The sequence below is a fragment of the Oncorhynchus keta genome, chromosome 9, assembly GCF_023373465.1.
Source record: "Oncorhynchus keta strain PuntledgeMale-10-30-2019 chromosome 9, Oket_V2, whole genome shotgun sequence".
NCBI lineage: Eukaryota > Metazoa > Chordata > Actinopteri > Salmoniformes > Salmonidae > Oncorhynchus > Oncorhynchus keta.
The window spans coordinates 15,588,586-15,614,267 of record NC_068429.1 but is presented as its reverse complement, the minus strand read 5'-3'; the positions used below and the strand labels follow the sequence as shown (position 1 = coordinate 15,614,267).

Below are 25,682 nucleotides of genomic sequence, written 5' to 3'. Positions count from 1 at the left end.
GAATATTGAATCTCATATCCTTTGGTCCTTCAATAATATGAAGCTTTTGATCATGTCCTCAATGACTTCTCAACTCGAATATATATATAAGAAGTAGTGCTGGATGCATATATATATATATATATATATATATATTATAAACTGTTATTTTGTGAGGGAACATACTGAACGCATGTATCCTGTACTACAGTAACAAAGGGTCACAGGGTTGAACTTTCTTTTCATTTTCCATCTCACACACTAGCCCTTCATCTCCTAAGGAAATTATTACCCTACAATTAAATAAATGTGTGCTTTGGTCCGAAGTTGGAGCAGGATATCTGGCCTGGTATGTTCTGGCACGTTGCTGCTGGTTTTAACAGAGCAGTGAGAGTCAGCACATGAAATATCAGGTGGACACCTACGCAAACCGGGGGAGGACTGAGCAAAGCAGAAACTGATCTAATTCAGTCTGTTATGACAACTCTTGTTTTGTCCTCATTTATGTATTTTGAGCTAGTTAAAATGATTTGGCACGCAATATTCAAAATCAATACTTCAGCAATGTAGAATAAATAAAAGAGGGTGTTTTCAGAGACCTGAAAAGTTGGGCTCTCTGAAAAGCCTCTCTGTATTTATTTCACCCAAAAGGCACCATCAGTCTTCTTAACGGTGGGAGTTAGGTTTGAAAGGATTGATACTGTCAATCTGTAGCTGACCAAAGGAGCGAGTCTGTCTGCAAGACACCCACGCAAAAACAATTTATTAGACCAGTGTTAGCATGGAGGAGTAATGCTATCACCAGAAGTGAACTCCCTTTAAAACAGCACAGACTGGCCATTGGATATCTAACCGGAGCAAGCCCAAGGTTGGATCTTTGTGTTTCACCCTCCTTTGTTTGGTGTCGGTGAAGAAGGTCAAGTTCTTTCATTGCTGTGGCTATGACTGGGAAGGTGTAAGATAATAGGATAATATTGGAGACAACACTGTGTGCTGCTCGCCTGCCTCTTCTGTTTTGGGTCACACACACACATTCCTCTGTGCAGGAATCTGTAAGAATAACACTGTCACACTTTACTATGACAATATGGAGGAGAGGAATGAGGACTGGAAGCAACTAAGGGGGAAAAGGGGTACCACAGGGTTGAATTTCAAGACCAATCTTTATTTTACATTTTCACATTGCTAGCAAATATTTTGTCCCTGTTCCGTAAATTCCCCCAGACTTAAGTGTCATCTTTTTCTATCTGATAATCAGATCGAGCGTAACGTAAACTTGTTTTTGAAATGATTATGTTCTCTCAATGGCCGTAAATCAACACCTAGCTCTGGCTGCCAGAGCTCTGCGGGGGTGGACGTTTAAAGGGAAAACAGGGAGATAAAGAACTAGGCCTGATGGGGTCCAGATGTGCAGCTGTAGTACTGTACTGCTTGAGCCTCAGTCTCCCGTTAAAGAGCCCTGTCACCACAATATGGCCTCCATTCACATCCCTCTGCAATTCTGCCCTCTTCAAACCCTGCTCTCACATCTACTATCCTCTATAGCAGCACTCGCGTTCACTCCTTTTCACTGCCCTAAATCAACCCCCCTCTCTCTCTCGCTTTCAACTCTAAATCACTGTCCCTTCTATTGTCCAGCCCTTTTTGTCATTCAATGCTGTTCAGTGTTCCTCAATTGATAATACAACAATGACGTGACGACAACACAAGGAGCTCTGTTTCTATCAGACTCCGTGCCGGGCAGACTCTGCTTTGGTTTGTCATGTCTGAACTATAGGCCTCTGATCGGAGAGAACTCGACAATGAATACACACAAAACCAGTGGTGTAAAGTACTGTGCTTTGCTTAATATAAGGAATTTTAAATTATTTATACATTTACTTCTGATATTTAGGTATACTTTAGCAATTACATTTACTTTTGATACTAAAGTATATTTAAAACCAAATACTTTTAGACATTTACTCAAATAGTATTTTACCAGTTGACTTTCACTTTTACTTGAGGAGCTTTCTATTAAAAAGGTATCTATACTTTTACTCAAGTATGACAATTGGGTACTTTTTCCACCACGGCACAAAACCAAAACTACCAGCCAAAACCAGAGATGTTCCCTTTTATTTATATGACCTAGAAAAATATGTAATGCTGTCAATGTGTTGTGATATGCAATCCATTAACTCCCTGATCCTATGACCTAAGGATAAGATAACAACTACATTCAGCTGTTTGGGACCTTATCTATAGGCATGACCTATAGAACATACTAGAACAAGCTTAACAACAGTGTTGTTTTTCTAATCTGCAAGAGCTAACACAGGAGTTTCAAACTGAAAATATCAAAGCAATACAGAAATGACAAAAAGCTGACCTGACCATAAGAAGAATGACATAGCATTTATAATGAAAGCAGAACCTTGAAAGCCATTCAAAAACGCTTTGAATCTTTCTGAAACTAAAGCCTTATCCTGAATTACTTTTGAGGTATTCAATACCTTTTTCAACAGTTCTAATCCCGAGGGCAGAGTAATCTCATCCATTGTCTTGTTGTGAACAGTTAAGTTCGGCTCGGCCTGCATTCCCTGAGCCGTTTTAACGACCGGGACTCTTTGGCGTCTAATCACGTAAATACGTTTAGCTTTAGTGCTTTGACCTAGAAGAACATCATGTTATTGTTTATGACCAGAGGATAACAAGGAATTAAATAGTAGTGCTGGATGTATGACATCATCAACTGTAGATGAGTGGAATCGATCTGATAGCCTTCGCTGGGAGCATCTTAATTGAATTTCCTAGTGGAAGGTTAAAAGGAAGGGCAGAAAGAGGGAGGGACATGGAGAATGAGGGAGGAAAATGGATGAAAAGAGAGGGAGGAGAGATTAAGAGAGGGACTGATGGAGAATGAGGGAGGAAAATGGATGAAAAGAGAGGGAGGAGAGATTGGAGAGGGACTGATGGAGAATGAGGGAGGAAAATGGATGAAAAGAGAGGGAGGAGAGATTGGAGAGGGACTGATGGAGAATGAGGGAGGAAAATGGATGAAAAGAGAGGGAGGAGAGATTAAGAGAGGGACTGATGGAGAATGAGGGAGGAAAATGGATGAAAAGAGAGGGAGGAGAGATTGGAGAGGGACTGATGGAGAATGAGGGAGGAAAATGGATGAAAAGAGAGGGAGGAGAGATTGGAGAGGGACTGATGGAGAATGAGGGAGGAAAATGGATGAAAAGAGAGGGAGGAGAGATTGGAGAGGGACTGATGGAGAATGTAAGTAGAAGGAAACTGACACGTGGAGACAGAGTGTTTACAGGATTCTGGGGAAGCCTCTCTCAAACCCAGACTGGCTCAATATCCTACAATTACACAACCACTCACACACTATCAGATGGGAGAAGGCAGGTATTGGGTTTCCAGGAAAACACTGAATACAGACGGTCGAGGATCAATACAACTCCAGAGGTATCAAAGCTACAACTGGGCCTGAAGTTGAACACCATCTGCTTTTATGGCCTCAAGACAGGCGTGGAGAGTGAGTGTGCAGGTAGCTTAGTGGTTAAGAGCAATGGGCCAGTAACCAAAAGGTTGTTGGTTCAAATCCTCAAGCCAACTAGGTGAAAAATCTCATCAATGTGCCCTTGAGCAAGGCACTTATCCAGAGCGACTAACAGGAGCAGTTAAGAGCATCTGATAAAATGCTCAAATGTATCTCCAGAATGTCTTGAGCTAAACCCAATGAGAAAGTGGTGTAAGACGAATTGGGTATGAGAGGCCTGTCTTTTAAAATCAAAGAGAAGAGGGGACCAGACATAGAAGTTAGCTAATCACAATGAGGGTGGTAGGAAGGGAGGGCTTTCACTGAGGGTCACAGAGAGGATTTATATGTCTAGTGAAAAGACAGAATAGGGTCTATAAAGTGAGTGTTGGGAGACATTCAATTTGACAGAAATGCCATAATGTAACATTCTCCGCTTTTTAGACGACCAAAGAAAACATAAAACAGGCATGTGTCAAACAAACCATTCTTTGAAAATGTCTGTTCTATTTTACAGAAATGAGATAAACGGACTGAAATTCTTGCCTCAAACTCAATTTGCAGACAAAAAACAAAATATAATACTAACATGAAAAAGCCACCCAGCAGCAGAAGCTGGCTCTCTCGATGGTTCTTGAAGGCCAAAGAGGAGCTTGTGTGTATGCGGCGAGTGCCCTGGAGTGAGAAGACTGATTAGCCTTAATCAACTAACAGGATTAAGAGTTGGAGGGATTTAGATGAAGGCACAGTACCGCCACTCTCCAGGCACCTGACCAGCATTGGCGATACACGCATGCAGATTCCCAAAATGTGCCACTCCGTGCCTTTAAAAAAATATATATTTTACCTTTGTTTAACTAGGCAAGTCAGTTAAGAACAAATTCTTATTTACAATGACGACCTAGGAACAGTGGGTTAACTGCCTTGTTCAGGGGCAGAACGACAGATTTTTACCTTGTCAGCTCGGGGATTGATCCCCACCTTCATCAACAGAAATCATGAGACAAACACCATGTTTGTTCGATAGCCTCGTGTCATCCTCTGCATTTAGAGGAAGATATAGAGTAGATTTATATATTGTCAGTTTGGGATTTCAGAAACAGGGACTCAGCCAAGGCTAAAATCATTTCATTTCTTCAAAACATAATGTAGACCTATTGACTACGGATGGTTATCGAGACAGAGGGCTAAAGGCTTCTGCATGCTTCAGAGTACTCGTATACTCCCTTAAAAGACCTTCGCCTGAAAAATATGAAAAAGCGGCAAAAGTGCTGTTTGTCCATCTTGAGACGCCGTAGCCAGTATACACTTCCTCAAAATAGTCAGAATGAATCTAAGATAACTCAAGAAATCTGTCAATAATTTTTTTTAAATTTGCAGAGGATATCTTAGTTGTGTAATTTTACATCTAACTAAGATGTTTGGTGCAGTATTTCTCAAGTGAAAAAGTGTGAATGAAAATGAGTTGTCTATCGCTGAATAAAAAACAAACACTTCACTGAAGAATCCCTACTGTTGACCAATGACCGACGTAGGGGCGTAGACTTCGGCTCCGAACTTGCCATGCCTCGAGAAATGTTTGTGTGTGCACGTACAGTCGAAAGAAACATTGCCAGAAACCAAAACATCATAAAATGTCGTCATAATATATGCATTAACTGTTCCGGATCGGAAGCATGCAGACGCCTAAACAGACCTCTGCTATGTTTGACACAGTTTAGTGTTTGTTTCTGTTTACGAAATAATGGTATACAGTAAGCACCTGAGAGACATGGATGTTGTTGCATGTGTGTTAATAGTTCCCTTTCCATGAACTACTAAAATGTACTTGACAGGCCAAGGCAAACCATTTCAACACACTATGGTCTAGGACTATATCTCTTGCAGACTGAGAAGTACTGAAAAGTAGGTTGAACACATAAATTGCTCAAATAGAGTGACTGGCTGGTCACTTCTTTTTCCTTCTCGATTTGGTCTATTTATGTTTATTGGAGGGAAAGTTGGCCGTGGAAAGAATGTGTCAGCCGGCTGAGACCTACACCCCACTGTGTCTACGGGGGGAAATGCTGGATGAACAAAATGTTTTTACCGTGAAGATCTCTATGATCTGTAATATTATCATTATAGTATAATGGAAACTACAATCAAATCTAATCTGTTCAAGCAATGTGTATTCAGTATATTTGTTTACAGAGCACACACCCGTCTTACTCTTGACTGCCCGCAGGGCACACGCACCTGTCTTATTCTTGACTACCCGCAGGGCACACACACCTGTCTTATTCTTGACTACCCGCAGGGCACACACACCTGTCTTATTCTTGACTACCCGCAGGGCACACACACCTGTCTTATTCTTGACTACCCGCAGGGCACACACACACCTGTCTTATTCTTGACTACCCGCAGGGCACACACACACCTGTCTTATTCTTGACTACCCGCAGGGCACACACACCTGTCTTATTCTTGACTACCCGCAGGGCACACACACCTGTCTTATTCTTGACTACCCACAGGGCACACACACCTGTCTTATTCTTGAACAGTTCTGAAATGCGTGCGAGCGGAGTCCATATGGAATCTAGAGTAGCCTACTCAAAACCATTCTGTTAGTTGTTTTCCAATAAACTATGTTCCTCGGCATACACATCAAGGACAAACTAAAATGGTCCACCCACACAGACAGTGTGGTGAAGAAGGAGCAACAGCAACAGTGCCTCTTCAACCTCAGGAGGCTGAAGAAATTGAGATTGTCACCCAAAACCCTCCCAAACCTTTTTCAGATGCACAATTGATAGCACCCTGTTGGGCTGTATCGCCGCCTGGTACAGCAACTGCACCGCCCACAACCACAAGGCTCTCCAGAGGGTGGTGCAGTCTGCACAATGCATCACCGGGGGCAAACTACCTGCCCTCCAGGACAAGGACAACAACCAGGGCAACAACCACCAGAGTTTACCCCGCTACCATCCAGAAGGCGAGATCAGTACAGGTGCATCAAAGCTGGGACCGAGACTGAAAAATGGCTTCTATCTCAAGGCTATCAGACTGTTAAACAGCCATCACTAACAGAGAGGCTGCTGCCTACATACAGACTCAAAATCATTGGCCACTTTAATAAATGGATCACTAGTCACTTTAATAATGTTTACATATCTTACATTACTCATATACTGTATTTTATACCATCTATTGCATCTTGCATATGCTGCTCGGTCATCACTCATCCATATATTTTTAGGTACATATTCTTATTCCATCCCTTTAGATGTGTGTGTATTAGGTAGTTGTTGTGGAATTGTTAGATATTACTGCACTGTCGGAACTAGAAGCACAAGCATTTCGCTATACTCACATTAACATCTGCTAACCATGTATATGTGACCAATAAAATTTTATTTCATCTCATTTTTACTGCAAACTGCTGCATATCTACAGATGTAGGGTCCTAATTTGATCACTCTTTTGTTGCTGAGAATTTTCCTGGGTCACAGGAAATACACAAGCTTTAGGATTTACATAAATTCACTGAAAACCTGCACTAACACAATGTTATGTATTCCACTTTTTATGGTAGCCTCATTTTGACCTGCTAATAGCCTAACCACCGATCAAGCAACATTATAGACAAAACGTTCAAATCCTAACGCTGCAGAATTATTTTGCTGTACCAATACAGGTCCAGGTAAGATCCTACATCTCTACTACTGACTAAATACTGTATTCAAGGTTCAATTGAATTCCCTATCGTTCAGGCAATATTCAGTCCAAACTACTACACCTCCATTCCTAATGCGCAGACGACTTCAAGCAGAGAGTAATCAGTGTGGTCACTTTCTATTCTCCAGTTTTGCTGGTGATTTAGGGCCATAAGATATGGCTACAGAGTGTGTCAGTGAACACGATACACCCGTTTCCTTCTGCCAGCACACTAGAACTAAGAGCCTGGCACGAAATTTGCCATTTGCTCACGCTCAAGCTTCCTCTGATTTTGTACAGTACAGTATGGGTGGAGGAAGTATAGTTGTTGCTCAATGAAACAGCAGATGTAACATTCAGCTGAGGCCATTATTTTCCCAAAGGACAAGCAGCAGTGGAGTTATTCAGTTAGCCAACTCTCCCCGACCCCCCTCCAGAACTACACGAGGGAGAAGACTTGAACAAAGAAAATTATTCTAACAAAGATTTTGAAGATCCATGGATGGACGACACGCTTCAGTCACACACTACTCACAAAAGTCCATTACTGTACAGGAACGTTTCAGTCATTTAAGAGGCATTATTTTCCCCACAGACATAAAATATATTTCAGTATGAGACTACTTCAATACATGTTGCTTCTCCCAAACCCATCCAGTTTTTTCTCTGGTTATTTTAGTTAATTGGTTATAATAGGGGAAGAGTGTGGAGTTGAAGGATTTCAACCCCGTACACTGAGATTGGACACCAGAGAGGCTGTGGTTTGGAGGCAGTCTGACCTGTCTGAGCTTTAGAAAACCCCTGATCTTATTGCCGCCTTGGAGCCAGGAGAGAGAATTAGAAAGCTGTAGTGACTCACACACACAGCTGTCGGCAGAGTGCACACACACCCTCATTCAAGGGTTCTTTATTTGTACATTGTAAAATAATAGTGAAGACATCAAAACTATGAAATCAAACATATGGAATGATGTTAAATAAATCAAAATATATTTTATATTCAAGATTCTTCAAAGTAGCCACCGTTTGCCTTGATGACAGCTTTGCACACTCTGGAAGGCTATTACAACAGTCTTGAAGGATTTACTAAATATGCCGAGTACATGTTGGCTGCTTTTCCATCACTCTGCAGTCCAACTCATCCCAAACCATCTCAGTTGGGTTGCGGTCAGGTGATTGTGGAGGCCAGGTCATCTGATTCAGCACTCTGTCACTCTCCTTCTTGGTCAAATAGCCCATACACAGCCTGGAGGTGTGTTGGGTCATTGCCCTGTTGAAAAACAGTGCAAACCAGATGGGATGGCAAAACGCTGCAGAATGCGGTGGTTGCCATGCTGGTTAAGTGTGCCTAGACTTCTAAATAAATCACAGACAGTCTCACCAGCAAAACACCCCCACACCATCACTCCTCCTCCTCCATGCTTCACGGTGGGAACTACACATGCGGATATCATCTGTTCACCTACTCTGCGTCTCACAAATGCACAGCGGTTGGAACCAAAAATCTCACATTTGGACTCATCAGACCAAAGGACTGATTTCCACCGGTCTAATGTTCATTGCTCGTGTTTCTTGGCCCAAGCAAGTCTCTTATTATTATTGGTGTCCTTTAGTAGTGGTTTCTTTGCAGCAATTTGACCATGAAGGCCTGATTCACACAGTCTCCTCTGAACGGTTAATGTTAAGATGTCTGTTACTTGAACTCATTTGGGTTTTTATTTATTTTTGAGTCTGGTAACTCGAATGAATTTATCCTCTACCGCAGAGGGAACTCTGGGTCTTCCTTTCCTGTGGCGGTCCTCATGAGAGCCAGTTTCATCATAGCGCTTGATGGTTTTTGCGACTGCACTTGAAGAAACGTTCAAAGTTCTTGAAATGATCCGGATTGACTGACCTTCATAACTTAAAGTAATGATGGAATGTCGTTACTCTTGACTTATTTGAGCTGTTCTTGCCATAATATGTGTAACGGATGTGAAGCGGCTAGCTAGTTAGCAGTGGTGCACGATAAATAGCGTTTCAATCGGTGACGTCACTTGCTCTGAGACCTTGAAGTAGTAGTTCCCCTTGCTCTGTAAGGGCCGCGGCTTTTGTGGAGCGATGGGTAACGATGCTTCGTGGGTGACTGTTGTTGATGTGTGCAGAGGGTCCCTGGTTTGCGCCCGAGTATGGGCGGGGGGACGGTCTAAAGTTATATTGTTACATATGGACTTGGGATTTTACCAAATAGGGCTATATTCTGTATACCCCCCTACCTTGTGACAACACAACTGATCGTCTCAAACGCATTAAGAAGGAAAGAAACTCCACAAATGACCTTTTAATAACAAGACTACCTCATGAAGCTTGTTGAGAGAATTCCAAGGTGTGCAAAAAATGTCATCAAGGCAAAGGGTGGCTACCCGGAAGAATCTCAAATATAAAACATATTTTTTTTATTTGTTTAACACTTTTCTGGTTACTACATGATTCCATATGTGTTTATTTCATAGTTTTGATGTCTTCACTGTCTACAATGCAAAAAAATAGTAAACAGAAAGAAAAACCCTGTATTGAGTAAGTGTGTCCAAACTTTGGACTAGTACTGTAAATATAATATTAATATATTTTTTACTTTTTCTCCCCAATTTCGTGATATCCCATTGGTAGTCTTGTCCCATTGGTAGTCTTGTCCCGTCGCTGAAACTCCCGTATGGACACAGGAAAGGCGAAGGTCGAGAGCCATACGTCCTCCGAAACACGACCTTGCCAGACAGGTTGTGTCCCACATCTAAAATCCGTCCCTGATTCCAAGGGGGAAAATGAAGAAATGCAGTGGAACTGGCTTTGAAGTCCAGAGTTGTGTTTGAGGGACATAGTCTATTACTGACATCACCAGCGAGGCCGTGTGTTATTTGGAAAGTAGAAAACATACTGCTTGGACAGCAGTCAACACTGTGATGTATTGAAATCAAATTGATGATGGCTCCAACTCATATAACCTTGTCCTCCTCGGGGCGGCTACTAGTCCAACGCTCTAACCACTAGGCTACCCTGCCGCCCCGAGGAGGACAAGGTTATATGAGTTGGAGCCATCATCAATTTGATTTTAATGTTTTAAAAACACTATTATTGTATGGAACAGACACAACACCCGTCACTAGTTGTTTTCCCCCCAAATGGTACAAGACAGCTTTTAAAACGAAGCCAGTGAACCAGCCACAATAATCAATTCAATTTGATTTCAATACATCACAGTGTTGACTGCTGTCCAAGCAGTATGTTTTCTACTTTCCAAATAACACACAGCCTCGCTGGTGATGTCAGTAATAGACTATGTCCCTCAAACACAACTCTGGACTTCAAAGCCAGTTCCACTGCATTTCTTCATTTTCCCCCTTGGAATCAGGGACGGATTTTAGATGTGGGACACAACCTGTCTGGCAAGGTCGTGTTTCGGAGGACGTTGCAAGTTCAAACCCCCGAGCTGACAAGGCACAAATCTGTCGTTCTGCCCCTGAACAGGCAGTTAACCCACTGTTCCTAGGCCGTCATTGAAAATAAGAATTTGTTCTTAACTGACTTGCCTAGTAAAATAAAGGTAAAAAAAAAACATTTTTTTTAAAGGGGGGTTCATGGATGATTATTTATGACTGGTATTCATTTAATTTAATAAACAGCATAGACTTGTTGAGCAATTTCTTTTGTAAAATTATAACAGTGACTATAACGATTTTCTTGTTCATTGTCTATGCATTGTGGACCAATATATTGTTAACTAATTAGTTGTACTAAAAACTAAAATCAGGGTACTTATGTTGTTTGAAGGGCTCACTTGCTAAACAGACATGTGTCTCAATGTTCAATCCCTGTACAAATAAAGGATAAATACAAAATAAAATAAAAACAGGCTATATTATGAAATAAACAGTTACATGTTTGTTCTTCATCAATAAAACGTATTGATTTCAAAACGTGGGTTGAACTTTTCTGGAAAGAAACGGGCTACTCAAACTATGTTGACGCATTTCAAAAGGATTACAACTATAGCCTACTAATTAATGTTGATGCGCACTTAAACGTATTGGACTTCAATAACTGTGTCATTGACACTAAGGCAGAAGTAAACAACAAAACACAACAGAACACAGATCGTATCCTCTCAAACCCCTAGGCTTTAAACCTTCATCGATCATCTGTGGTAGCTTGGATAACAGACCTGTTAACAAACGCATTGAAAACCGCACACAAGGCTACAGTGCGCAGTAAATAAGTTATTTCGTTACCTCCAACTGCGGAAGGTCAGGGTCCAGTTGGGTGAAGCTATGCAAGACAACAGGGCTCGCATCCCCGGCGACCTCGAGTTTCACCCCGTCCCAGATGTTGCGTATCCTCCAGGTGCTGGCATCGAACATCACATCAGGGGAACCCAGCTTGATACTGCGTCCCTCGCACTGAGCTCCCGTTAGATAAACCATTGGTGTCGTCCGTCGGTATCGCTACAACAGCAACAATGTCATATGAAGCCTACACCGTGGTAGTCTTCCCCCATGTCTTGCGGGTAAAACGGCGTCCTGTTTTTTCTCTCACAAAAGCCCTTGACAAACCGAACACCCAGGAGTATGTAGGCTACTACTGACTGCTCTCTGTGTTTGTTGTTTTTATGTCTGCTCTGCTCCGGGAAGCGGGCACAGAGGTTGGCTGGGTTGGCTTGGAAAGAATGGGCCAGCTCATTTTGCATGGCCCGGTGTCCGGGGATAGTGGCGATTTAACTTAAGGACCAATGGAATGATCTAAAAAAAATTGAAACTCCGTTAACCGGGTCACCGGGCCATGCAAAACGAACTGGCCCATTCAGCCGGGTCCATAGCTCCTCCCCCGACGCAGGAACGCCTGCCCCCTCGTGGGAAGGTGATGTCATTTTCGCAGCAACGTGATGTAGGCAGAAAGACTTTCTGTAGGACATAGGTCGTACGTAAACTGTACAGCTCTTAAAACGATTCACACCCTTATGTTATCCATCCTATGCTGTATTCTTGCACTTCAAAAATATACGTTTGAGAGGGCCACCAACAGAAATGTAATGTAAAACGGTGAAAAATAGCACTTGCGTTTTTGTATTTTTATTTAACCCGGACGACGCTGGGACAATTGTGCACCGCCCTATGGGACTCCCGATCACGGCCGTTTGTGACACAGCCTGGGAACGAACCAGGGTCTGTAGTGAAGTACTGCAATGCAGTACCCTAAGACCGCTACACCACTCAGGAGTCCAAAGTATTTCTATGATCTGTATCTATACCATGAGAGCAATATTAGGCTATGTTACCCTTTTTGACATTTTGAATATAGGCCTGGCTATAGCTATCCTGTATGTATGTGTTGTCTAACCTTCTGTTCATTATCAGTTCTATTAAATCTATTAAGCCTACCTACATTATAACCTGCCTCCTTACTGTCTTCCATGATAGAAACACTGACATATATTATATTACATTAAAGCATTGATGCATATTTCACATTTTTTCATTCTCCTTCCTCCAGTCTTTGTTAGTACTTGTATTTGATTATTTTACGATGATAAGTACTTTGTTACCTGTATTGGAAAGCGCCATTCAAATAAAGTTATTGTTATTATTATTATTATTAAAGGCAATGTTTGAAAAACCATACGTCTTTCACAGTTTAAAGATTAAGCTGTGAATGTGAAATACTTGAAGGAGACAGAAACTAACTAATTTATTTTGTTGAGTATAGAACAGGGCAGTCTGAGCTGCCCCCACACATATCCTCAGCAACCTTTTGGTTGCTCCACTTTCTACATCTGTTTTGCGTTATGTGTGGGCTGAGCCGCCCGAGTCACTGCCAGTAAACGCAGGCTGAAAACAAAGTCAGGGAGGCTGAGGAATGCGAAGAGGGAGAATGGAGAGCAGAGAGGGGTGGGGGTTTAGAGGTTGGGGCTGACTAGCTAGGGACAATGTTGGGGTGCTGCTGTTTTCAGTGAAAAACTAAGGTCATTAGTGGGTTTTGAAGTGAGTATAATATTTAAGTGAGATGAGGTTGCTTCACCTAGCTATCTTAAGCTGACTGGATAACTAAAATGACTCAAATATAAATGTAAGTGTATCTTTGCAGAAATGTGAATGTGTTATTGTAATAAAACATGTAATAGTATGTATTTATTTTGTGTTTGAGCGTGTGTGAGTGTGTGAGTGCCCGCGTGTTTGTAAGGATGTAATGGTAACCCTATTAACGCCGCACCAGCGGTCATGGGTCAAATTCCACGTGACTGTTGAGTCACGGTAACCACTACAAAACTGCGCTCTGTAAATGAATGGTGCTAACAGCCCTCAAGTCACAAATGGCCTAGTACTCAATCAATAATTCAATCAACTTGATTTAAAATCAAACACTTTATGATTAAATTGGAATAATCTGAACGATGAGAATAAATGATTGAAGTTAGAGGTCCTGTTCCGAAATGGACCCGGGGATTCCCCACCCAGACCCGATATGGAAAAATACATTTTAAAACATTCCATGGTCTCCGTGGATCTTATTTCAAACTCAAAGCCAAACACAACAGCAGCTATCTGAGACACATATTTGATGTGAGGCTAATAATTAGCTGGTTGATAAACTGAATCAGGTTAGTAACATCTGAGGTTGAAGTGAAAACATTCAGAAGGGTAGCTCCCCAGGAACCGGGTATCACCTGTTACGTAGTGAGAGGCAGTTCCTCAAACAGCTGGTTGAAAAAAAAATGGACGAGCTCCATTTGAGACTGAAGAACTATAATATCTTATGTTCCTCTGAGTTGTGGTTGAACAAGGACAATATAATGTACATATCTGGTTTTCCTAAACATCGGCAGGACAGAATGACAACTTCAGGTAAGCTTTGTTAACAATAGCTGGTCCGTGACCTCTAATATTAAGGAAGTCTCGAGGTTTTGCTTCCCTGAGTTAGAATAAACTGTAGACCATATTATTTACCAAGAGAGTTTTCATCTATATTTTTCATAGTTGTCTATTTATCCCCATAAACCGATGCTGGCACTAAGACTGACCTCAACGAGCTGTATAGTGCCACACTCAAACAAGAAGATGCTCGCTCATTTATAGGCGGCGCTCCTAGTTGCCAGTGATTTTGTTATGCAGGAAAACTTAAATCCGTTTCACCTAATTTCTTCCAGCATGTCACCTGTGCAAAAAACTCTAGATCACTTACACACACAGAAATGCTGTGACGTCTACTCCCGCTCCTCCCCTCCGACGTCGCCAGTATACTAACCACTGTTCCTGGCATCCTTCAATACGCACACCTGGCACCAATCATAACGTGCACCTGCACTTCATCATGAGGCACACCTGGACTCCATTACCTCACTTATTACCCTATATGTGGCACTCCCTTAGGTTCTTTCCCCAGTCAGTATTGTTTCTGTGTCAAGACACCACTATGAATGTGTCTCGTTCCATGTATGTTGGTTTATTAAACATATCACCTGCTTCTCAACTCTCAGCATATTTGTTACAGAATACTGACTCAAACAATGGAAGCAGCAGGAAAACAGAATATCTCCCAGACAGTCGACGAGCAGGGATACCTTCTTCGTCAACACCACGACCAGCTAGCACAACTGGAGACCGCTATGGAAGAGGTTCTTCGCAGTGTGCAACATCTTGAGCATACCCGGGAAGTGTTTCAGTAAATTAGCAGAGGATACTCTACAACCAGTCGACCCAGCACAACAGCCCATTCAGCAACAAGCTCAGGTCAGTGATGCCCGTTTATCCTCCTGGATAAATATGAAGGCACCCCATCTAAATGCCGTGGCTTCCTACTTCAGTGCTCCCTCTACTTTGCCCACCAGATGGGAGCCCCCACCACCAAGAGGTCCAAGGTTGCCACGGTTATTTCTCTGCTGACAGGGCGGGTATTGGAATGTGCCACTGCTGTCTTGGAGAGAGGAGAGGAGGACCTATATTCATATGAGGGGTTCATGGCTCTGTTCAAATGTATCTTCGATCAGCAATCGGAGGGCAGGAGGACCTGCAGGCTGCCGAGTATGCACTCACCTTCCAGACAGTAGCATCCAGCAGATGGAATGAGCCGGCACTTCGTACGCTCTTACTGAGCTCCCCTCTGCCGGTTTCACTGCCATTTTGGTGGTTGTGGATCGATTTTCCAAATCCTGTCGTTTTATCCATCTCTCTGGTCTCCCTACTGCTCTCCAGGTCACTGCGGTACTACTCCAGCAGGTGTCCCGGCATTATGGCCTTCCGGAGGACATCGTCTCCGACCGTGGCCCCCAATTCACATCACGGGTATGGAGAACCTTTATGGAGAAACTCGGGGTCACGGTCAGGTGGAGAGGATGAACCAGAGGCTGGGGAGGCTCCTGAGGAGTCACTGTCAGGACCGGCAGGGAGAGTGTGCCCGATTCCTTCCATGGGCGGAGTACGCCCAGAATTCGCTACGTCACTCCTCCACTGGGCTGACCCCTTCCAGTGTGTTCTGGGTTTTCAGCCGGCCCTGGCTCCGTGGACCCCGGACCAGACCGAAGCTCCTGTGGTTGATGAGTGGTTCAGGCGCTCAGAAGTGTGGAGCAACGCTCACGTGAGACTCCAGTGTTCCGTTCACCGTCAGAAGGAGCAGGCATACCGCCACCGGTCACTGGCACTCCCTTAGGTTCTTGTCCCAGACAATCTTGCTTCTGTGTCTATGTTAAGACGCCACTACGATGTGTCTCGTTCCATGTTTGTTGGTTTATTAAACGTATCACCTGCACCTGCTTCTCGACTCTCAGCGTCTTCGTTACAAATGCACACAAAGCTGTCCATTGCCCTCTATTTTGCAAATCTAACCATAACTCTATCCTCCTGATTCCTGCTTACAAAAACTCAAACAGGAAGTACCGGTGAAGCGCCCAATATGGAAGTGACTACCGTATCTCACCTTCTTTTCATGTCTCCCTTCTCAGGCCAGTGGTTCCTGGTCCCATAGCTGATGCTGCCCCCCCCGGACATCAAGGGGGGTCCAGCCTATGCCGTCAGATCCCTACTGGACTCCCAACGTTGTGGGGGTCGTGGAGGACATTCTGGATCCCAACATCATCCTTGATTTTCACTTTTGCCGCTGTGGCTAGAGCCGCGCGTCGGGGGTGTTAATGTCACATCTACTCCCACTCCTCCCCTCCGGCGTTCAACGTCACCGGTATACTAACCACCGGTCCTGGCATCCATCATTACGCACACCTGCACTTCATGAGGCACACCTGGACTCCATTACCCTATATCTGGCACTCCCTTAGGTTTTTTTTCCCAAGTTAGTATTGTTTCTGTATCTATTTTAAGACGCCACTACGATGTTGTCTCGTTCCATGTTCATTGGTTTATTAAACGTATCACCTGCTTCTCGACTCTCGGCGTCTTTGTTAAAAATGCATACAAACCATCTCCCTCCATTTTGCAAATCTGACCATATCAAATGTATTTATAAAACCATATCCTTCTGCTTACACGCAAAAACTCAAATAGGAAGTACCGGTAACGTGCCCAATATGGAAGTGGTCTGATGAAGAGGATGCTAAGCTACAGGACTGTTTCACTAGCACAGACTGGAATATGTTCCAGGATTCATCCAATGGCATTGAGGTGTTTACCACATCAGTCACTGGCTTCATTAATAAGTGCATCGACGTTGTCCCCACCATGACCATACGTACATATCCCAACCAGAGGCCATGGATTACTGGCAACATCCGAGCTAAAGGCTAGAGCTGGCGCTTTCAAGTAGCAGGACTCTAATAAATCCCGCTACGACCTCTGACGAGCCATCAAACAGCCAACATATCAATAAATGACTAAGATCGAATCCTAGCATGCCGACTCTGACGCTTGTCGGATGTGGAAATGCTTGCAAACTATCACGGATTACAAAGGGAAACCCACCCGCAAGCTGCCCAGTGACAACGTCCCATGTAGTTTAGTTGGTAGAGCATGGCGCTTGCAATGCTAAGGTTGTGGGTTCAATCCCCACAGGGGCCCATACAAAACATGTATGCACTCATGACTGTAAGTCACTCAGGATAAGAGTGTCTGCTAAATGACAGATGTAAATGACGCAAGCCTACCAGATGCACTAAATACCTTCTCTCGCTTCGAGACAAGCAACACTGAACCATGCAAGAGCACTAGCTGTTCTTGACGACTATGTGATCACGCTCTGTAGCCGATGTGGGTAAGACCTTTAAACAGGTAAATATTCGCCCATGGATTACCAGGACAAATACTCTGAGCATGCGCTAACCAGCTGGAAAGTGTCTTCACTGACATTTTTAACCTCTCTCTGACCCAGTCTGTAATACCTACATGTTTCAAGCAGACTACCATAGTCCCTGTGCCCAAGAACGCAAAGGTAACTTGTCTAAATTACTATCGCCCTGTAGCACTCATGTCTGTAGCCATGGAATACTTTGAAAGGCGGGTCATTACTCACATCACCACTATCATCCCAGACACCCTGAACCCACTCCAATTAATCATACTGCCCCAATAAATGTACAGTATTGTGCAATCGCAATTGCACTCCACACTGCCCTCTCCCAACAGGACAAGAGGAAAACCTATGTGAGAATGCTGTTTATCGGCTACAGCTCAGCATTCAACACCATTGTGCCATCCAAACTCATCACTAAGCTAAGGACCCTGGGACTGAACACTTCCTGGACTTCCTGAGGGGCTTCCCCCAGGTGGTGAAGGTAGGCTACAACACATCCGCCATGCTTACCCTCAACACGGGGGCCCCTCAAGGGTGCGTGCTTAGTCCCCTCCTGTACTCCCTGTTCACTCACGACTGCATGGCCTCGCACGATTCCAACACCATCATTAAGTTCATTTACGATATGACGTGGTAGGCCTGATCACCGACAATGGTAAATCAGCCTATAGGGAGGAGGTCAAAGACCTGGCAGTGTGGTGCAAGGACAACCTCTCCCTCAACGTCAGCCAGACAAAGGAGCGGATTGTCGACTACAGGCCCTCAGATCCTCAAAAATGTCTACAGCTGCACCATTGAGAGCATCTTGACTGGCTGCATCACTGCTTGGTATGGCAACTGCTTGGCATCCGACCACAAGGCACTACAGAGGGTAAAGCGTACGGCCAGTAGTTTACTGGGGCCGAGCTCCTTGCCATCCAGGACCTCTATACCAGGCACGTCAGAGGAAGGCCCTACAAATTGTCAAAGACTCCAGCTACCCAAGTCATAGTCAACTGTTCTCTCTGTTAAGCACGGTAAGCAGTACCAATGCACTAAGTCTGGAACCAGCAGGACCCTGAACAGCTTCTACCCCCAAGCCATAAGGATGATAAATATGTAGTTAGTCCAGGTAGCTATTTGGTTAACTATTTAACTATCTGCATTGAACCTCCTTGAACAAACTTTTTTTTTACTCATCACAAACGCGGCTGCTATTGTTTATTATCTATCCTGTTGCCTAGTCACTCTATTCCTAGTTAAACAATGGCAAGAAAAAAAAGAAAATGAACCCTTTAGAATTATCTGGATTTCTTCATAAATTGGCCATAAAATTAGATCTGATCTTCATCTAACTCACAACAATAGACAAACATACTGTGCTCAACCTAATAAAACACAAATTGTATTTTTCTTGTCTAAATTGAATACATCATTTAAATATTCACAGTGTAGGTTGGAAAAAGTATGTCAACCCCTAGGCTAATGGGCAGGAGTCAGCTAACCTGGAGTATAATCCTTGAGATGAGATTGGAGATGTTGGTTAGAGCTGCCCTGCCCTATAAAAAACACTCACACTTCAACTGTGAGAGACAGAATCTAAAACAAAAATCCAGAAAATCACATTGTATGATTTTAAAGTAATTAATTAGCATTTTATTGCATGACAATGAATACTTATGTCATGCAATAAAATGCAAATTAATTACATAAAAATCATACAATGTGATTTTCTGAATGTTTGTTTTAGATTCCATCTCTCACAGTTGAAGTGTCCCTATGATAAAAATGACAGACCTCTACATGCTTTGTAAGTAGGAAAACCTGCAAAATCGGCAGTGTATCAAATACTTGTTCTCCCCACTGTATATTTTACGAAGCATGTGACAAATAAAATGTGATTTGATCACTAACTTCCCATCCATCCCTTAGCGGGCCGTGTGTCAAACAAGGCTGGTCAAATTAAAACAACATGCACTCCAATTGGCTAGCCCCTTTCCCACATATGCAGAGTTTCACTCAAACACAACAGGAATTACTGGGCAAAAAAAAAAAAGTGAAAACATGCAAAGGGAAGATAAACCCAGATGCAGGTCACAGAGTCTACTACTAACCAAAGAAGACATGGTTGTCATTTACTGGGTGGGAAAGAGATGGGACCCCAAGGTCGTTCACACACTGTTAGCGAACAGTCCCTGTAGCACAACAACGGGGGGTGATATAGTAGTCATGATTATGGTGTAACACTGGTGTGGTACTCAGTCCTGGCTCCTGTCGTTATGTAACACCAATGACAGGGCATAGAGGCTCTTCCCTGTTGCTTTGTGGAGGCTTACTATGGGCTATAATTTGTCAGTATCCACGGTAACCTGCAGGTGAGGTTCAGAAAATAATTATAGGACGCCATTTTATTAGTTGGACTGGCTTTTTTGTGATCCGAGATTATTACATTTTTATTGTAGCGGAAATAGCTTGTGTGCTACTGCGGTGCATTTGTTCTGTAGTTTTTATGATTCTCAAGCACTTTATATAATGGTGTGGGAGCTATCAACCTCTGTCATCACCAATGGGTGAAGCACTGCAGAGATTTCCTCTTATTTTTTGCTCATCAAACATGTTTTGCTGTCTAGATGAGATAAATGGATTTGAAAATAGCATGCTTACATAGAATAAGCCAATTCCTGGACTAGAAATATTCTTAATTTTCATCCGGGAAACGTCCCAAAGAGTACAGGCACACTTGTATAAACTCTTTAAAAAAAGGGTTCTGAAAGGGTTCTTCGATATCCCCACAGGAGAACTCTTTTTGGTTCTAGGTGGGACCCGTTGGGGTTCCACGTAGAGCCATCTGTGGAAAGAGTTCTACATGGAACCAAAAAGGGTTATTCAAAGGGTTCTCCTATGAGGACAGCCAAAGAAACCTTTTAGGTTCTAGATAGCACCGTTTCTTTTTAAGAGTGTAATGGAGATGGAAATGGAAGAGCATTTCTCCCAGTGTCACCTCACCTCGTCTTTATAATTACTACACTGGTAAATATATTTGAAACCAGCCATAGTTCACCAGCCCTGAACTGCAAAGCATTCAGGATGCACTGGAATAAACCGTTCCCTTACCCACTATTGTAGGTGACCGAACCACCCACCCTCTCTCTCACTCTCTCTCACACAGCAGAGGTCATCAATATCTTTCACATCTTAAAAATGAGATACTGTGGATATTCAGTGTCATAAAAATAGTATGAATAAGTTCAACACTTTTAAAGACGCTCACAAAGTAATGCTTGGGGATAAAACATGGAACTCTCTTTTTCTCTCTCTCTTATTCTCTCTCCCCCAACCTACTGTACAGCAGAGCAGAGGTCATCATTACAGATGTGGTCGACCTCCCCTCCTCCTCCCCCTCCCTTCTCCCTTCTCCCCCTCTCCCCCTCTCCTTCTCCTTCTCCCTCTCTCCCCCTCTCCTTCGCCCCCTCTCCTTCACCCTCCCTCCTTCACCCTCCCTCCTTCTCCCCCTCTCCTTCGCCCTCCCTCCTTCTCCCCCTCTCCCCTCCTCCTCCCCTCTCCTTCTCCCCCTCTCCCCTCTCCCCTCCTCCCCTCTCCTTCTCCCCCTCTCCTTCGCCCTCCCTCCTTCCCCCCCCCTCCCCTCCTCCTCCCCTCTCCTTCGCCCCCTCTCCTTCACCCTCCCTCCTTCTCCCCCTCTCCCCTCCTCCTCCCCTCTCCTTCTCCCCCTCTCCTTCTCCCTCTCTCCCTCTCCTTCTCCCTCTCTCCCCCTCTCCTTCTCCCCCTCGCCCCTCTCCCCCTCCCCCTCCTTCTCCCCCTCGCCCCCTCTCCCTCTCCCCCTCCTTCTCCCCCTCTCCTTCTCCCCCTCCTGGTTGAGAAGTGTAAATAAGTTGTCATTAGAAAGGTGGCGCAGAGAAGATACTGGAAATTACAGAGACTACAGAGTAATGACACTTGAGCTGATAAGAACTCCAAGGGGGCTGACAACAATACAGACTCCCAATTTCCACCTCTTATCTCTGGGACACCACATCCAGGAACAGAGCCTAGCTGATACTATAGCCGGGCCGGGTGGGCTTGTGAATTGGGAAATGAAGAGGAGTTTTGGAAAAAGCCTGGTTGTCTGAGGAAATAAAAGTAACCACTGGAAAATTTGCCAAGTAAGATGGGAAATGATCTGGTCACTTTCCAAACTTGTGTCAAAATAGAAATAACCAGTCCCAAAATGCTTACTTTGACAGCACTCAAGTTTTCAAGATATGCAACTTTCAAAATACAGAAATAACAATGGCATGAATCCATTAAAGTGGCACTCCAGTCTCTTTTTATTTTTTAAAATTTTTATTTCACCTTTATTTAACCAGGTAGGCTAGTTGAGAACAAGTTCTCATTTGCAACTGCGACCTGGCCAAGATAAAGCAGAGCAGTGTGAACAGACAACACAGAGTTACACATGGAGTAAACAATTAACAAGTCAATAACACAGTAGAAAAAAAAGGAGAGTCTATATACATTGTGTGCAAAAGGCATGAGGAGGTAGGCGAATAATTACAATTTTGCAGATTAACACTGGAGTGATAAATGATCAGATGGTCATGTACAGGTAGAGATATTGGTTTGCAAAAGAGCAGAAAAGTAAATAAATAAAAACAGTATGGGGATGAGGTAGGTGAAAATGGGTGGGCTATTTACCAATAGACTATGTACAGCTGCAGCGATCGGTTAGCTGCTCAGATAGCAGATGTTTGAAGTCGGTGAGGGAAATAAAAGTCTCCAACTTCAGCGATTTTTGCAATTCGTTCCAGTCACAGGCAGCAGAGTACTGGAACGAAAGCCGGCCAAATGAGGTGTTGGCTTTAGGGATGATCAGTGAGATACACCTGCTGGAGCGCGTGCTACGGATGGGTGTTGCCATCGTGACCAGTGAACTGAGATAAGGCGGAGCTTTACCTAGCATGGACTTGTAGATGACCTGGAGCCAGTGGGTCTGGCGACGAATATGTAGCGAGGGCCAGCCGACTAGAGCATACAAGTCGCAGTGGTGGGTGGTATAAGGTGCTTTAGTGACAAAACGGGTGGCACTGTGATAAACTGCATCCAGTTTGCTGAGTAGAGTGTTGGAAGCAATTTTGTAGATGACATCGCCGAAGTCGAGGATCGGTAGGATAGTCAGTTTTACTAGGGTAAGTTTGGCGGCGTGAGTGAAGGAGGCTTTGTTGCGGAATAGAAAGCCGACTCTTGATTTGATTTTCGATTGGAGATGTTTGATATGAGTCTGCAAGGAGAGTTTACAGTCTAGTCAGACACCTAGGTACTTATAGATGTCCACATATTCAAGGTCGGAACCATCCAGGGTGGTGATGCTAGTCGGGCATGCGGGTGCAGGCAGCGATCGGTTGAAAAGCATGCATTTGGTTTTACTACCGTTTAAGAGCAGTTGGAGGCCACGGAAGGAGTGTTGTATGGCATTGAAGCTTGTTTGGAGGTTAGATAGCACAGTGTCCAAGGACGGGCCGGAAGTATATAGAATGGTGTCGTCTGCGTAGAGGTGGATCAGGGAATCGCCCGCAGCAAGAGCAACATCATTGATATATACAGAGAAAAGAGTCGGCCCGAGAATTGAACCCTGTGGCACCCCCATAGAGACTGCCAGAGGACCGGACAGCATGCCCTCCGATTTGACACACTGAACTCTGTCTGCAAAGTAATTGGTGAACCAGGCAAGGCAGTCATCCGAAAAACCGAGGCTACTGAGTCTGCCGATAAGAATATGGTGATTGACAGAGTCGAAAGCCTTGGCAAGGTCGATGAAGACGGCTGCACAGTACTGTCTTTTATCGATGGCGGTTATGATATCGTTTAGTACCTTGAGTGTGGCTGAGGTGCACCCGTGACTGGCTCGGGAACCAGATTGCAGAGCGGAGAAGGTACGGTGGGATTCGAGATGGTCAGTGACCTGTTTGTTGACTTGGCTTTCGAAGACCTTAGATAGGCAGGGCAGGATGGATATAGGTCTGTAACAGTTTGGGTCCAGGGTGTCTCCCCCTTTGAAGAGGGGGATGACTGCGGCAGCTTTCCAATCCTTGGGGATCTCAGACGATATGAAAGAGAGGTTGAACAGGCTGGTAATAGGGGTTGCGACAATGGCGGCGGATAGTTTCAGAAATAGAGGGTCCAGATTGTCAAGCCCAGCTGATTTGTACGGGTCCAGGTTTTGCAGCTCTTTCAGAACATCTGCTATCTGGATTTGGGTAAAGGAGAACCTGGAGAGGCTTGGGCGAGGAGCTGCGGGGGGGGGGCGGAGCTGTTGGCCGAGGTTGGAGTAGCCAGGCGGAAGGCATGGCCAGCCGTTGAGAAATGCTTGTTGAAGTTTTCGATAATCATGGATTTATCGGTGGTGACCGTGTTACCTAGCCTCAGTGCAGTGGGCAGCTGGGAGGAGGTGCTCTTGTTCTCCATGGACTTCACAGTGTCCCAGAACTTTTTGGAGTTGGAGCTACAGGATGCAAACTTCTGCCTGAAGAAGCTGGCCTTAGCTTTCCTGACTGACTGCGTGTATTGGTTCCTGACTTCCCTGAACAGTTGCATATCGCGGGGACTATTCGATGCTATTGCAGTCCGCCACAGGATGTTTTTGTGCTGGTCGAGGGCAGTCAGGTCTGGAGTGAACCAAGGGCTGTATCTGTTCTTAGTTCTGCATTTTTTGAACGGAGCATGCTTATCTAAAATGGTGAGGAAGTTACTTTTAAAGAATGACCAGGCATCCTCAACTGACGGGATGAGGTCAATGTCCTTCCAGGATACCCGGGCCAGGTCGATTAGAAAGGCCTGCTCACAGAAGTGTTTTAGGGAGTGTTTGACAGTGATGAGGGGTGGTCGTTTGACTGCGGCTCCAAAGCGGATACAGGCAATGAGGCAGTGATCGCTGAGATCCTGGTTGAAGACAGCGGAGTTATATTTGGAGGGCCAGTTGGTCAGGATGACGTCTATGAGGGTGCCCTTGTTTACAGAGTTAGGGTTGTACCTGGTGGGTTCCTTGATGATTTGTGTGAGATTGAGGGCATCTAGCTTAGATTGTAGGACTGCCGGGGTGTTAAGCATATCCCAGTTTAGGTCACCTAACAGAACAAACTCTGAAGCTAGATGGGGGCGATCAATTCACAAATGGTGTCCAGTGCACAGCTGGGAGCTGAGGGGGGTCGGTAGCAGGCGGCAACAGTGAGAGACTTATTTCTGGAGAGAGTAATTTTCAAAATTGGTAGTTCGAACTGTTTGGGTATGGACCTGGAAAGTATGACATTACTTTGCAGGCTATCTCTGCAGTAGACTGCAACTCCTCCCCCTTTGGCAGTTCTATCTTGACGGAAGATGTTATAGTTGGGTATGGAAATCTCTGAATTTTTGGTGGCCTTCCTAAGCCAGGATTCAGACACGGCAAGGACATCAGGGTTAGCAGAGTGTGCTAAAGCAGTGAGTAAAACAAACTTAGGGAGGAGGCTTCTGATGTTGACATGAATGAAACCAAGGCTTTTTCGATCACAGAAGTCAACAAATGAGGGTGCCTGGGGACATGCAGGGCCTGGGTTTACCTCCACATCACCCGCGGAACAGAGAAGGAGTAGTATGAGGGTGCGGCTAAAGGCTATCAAAACTGGTCGCCTAGAGCGTTGGGGACAGAGAATAAGAGGAGCAGGTTTCTGGGCATGGTAGAATATATTCAGGGCATAATGTGCAGACAGGGGTATGGTGGGGTGCGGGTACAGCGGAGGTAAGCCCAGGCACTGGGTGATGATGAGAGAGGTTGTATCTCTGGACATGCTGGTTGTAATGGGTGAGGTCACCGCATGTGTGGGAGGTGGGACAAAGGAGGTATCAGGGGTATGAAGAGTGGAACTAGGGGCTCCATTGTGAACTAAAACAATGATAACTAACCTGAACAACAGTATACAAGGCATATTGACATTTGAGAGAGACATACAGCGAGGCATACAGTAATCACAGGTGTTGAATTGGGAAAGCTAGCTAAAACAGTAGGTGAGACAACAACAGCTAATCAGCTAGCACAACAACAGCAGGTAAAATGGCGTTGACTAGGCAACGGGGCCGACGGATAAAACATAAACAAGCAGAATGGAGTACCGTGATTAATGGACAGTCCAGCATGCGTCAGCTATGTAGCCAAGTGATCAGTGTCCAGGGGGCAGCGGTGGATCGGGCAGGGAAGCTGGAC

At 44.4% G+C, this 25,682-nt stretch overlaps 1 protein-coding gene across 7 annotated transcripts in view; it reads right to left on the bottom strand.

The window, feature by feature from the left end:
- Positions 1–25,682, bottom strand: part of LOC118388058 (ral guanine nucleotide dissociation stimulator-like) — a 101,815-nt gene that overhangs the window by 55,352 nt on the left and 20,781 nt on the right. For 5 of the 7 annotated variants that reach the window (XR_008142802.1, XR_008142804.1, XR_008142803.1 and 2 more), the window contains exon 1: positions 11,476–12,035. The exons of the other annotated variants lie outside the window; for them this stretch is intronic. Coding sequence is in view for 2 of the 5 variants with exons in the window: in XM_052525292.1 (XP_052381252.1) it covers positions 11,476–11,667 (192 nt within the window). In the remaining 3 variants the exon portion in view is untranslated. Of the gene's footprint in view, positions 1–11,475; positions 12,036–25,682 lie in introns of those variants that run through there. 7 annotated transcript variants of the gene reach the window in all.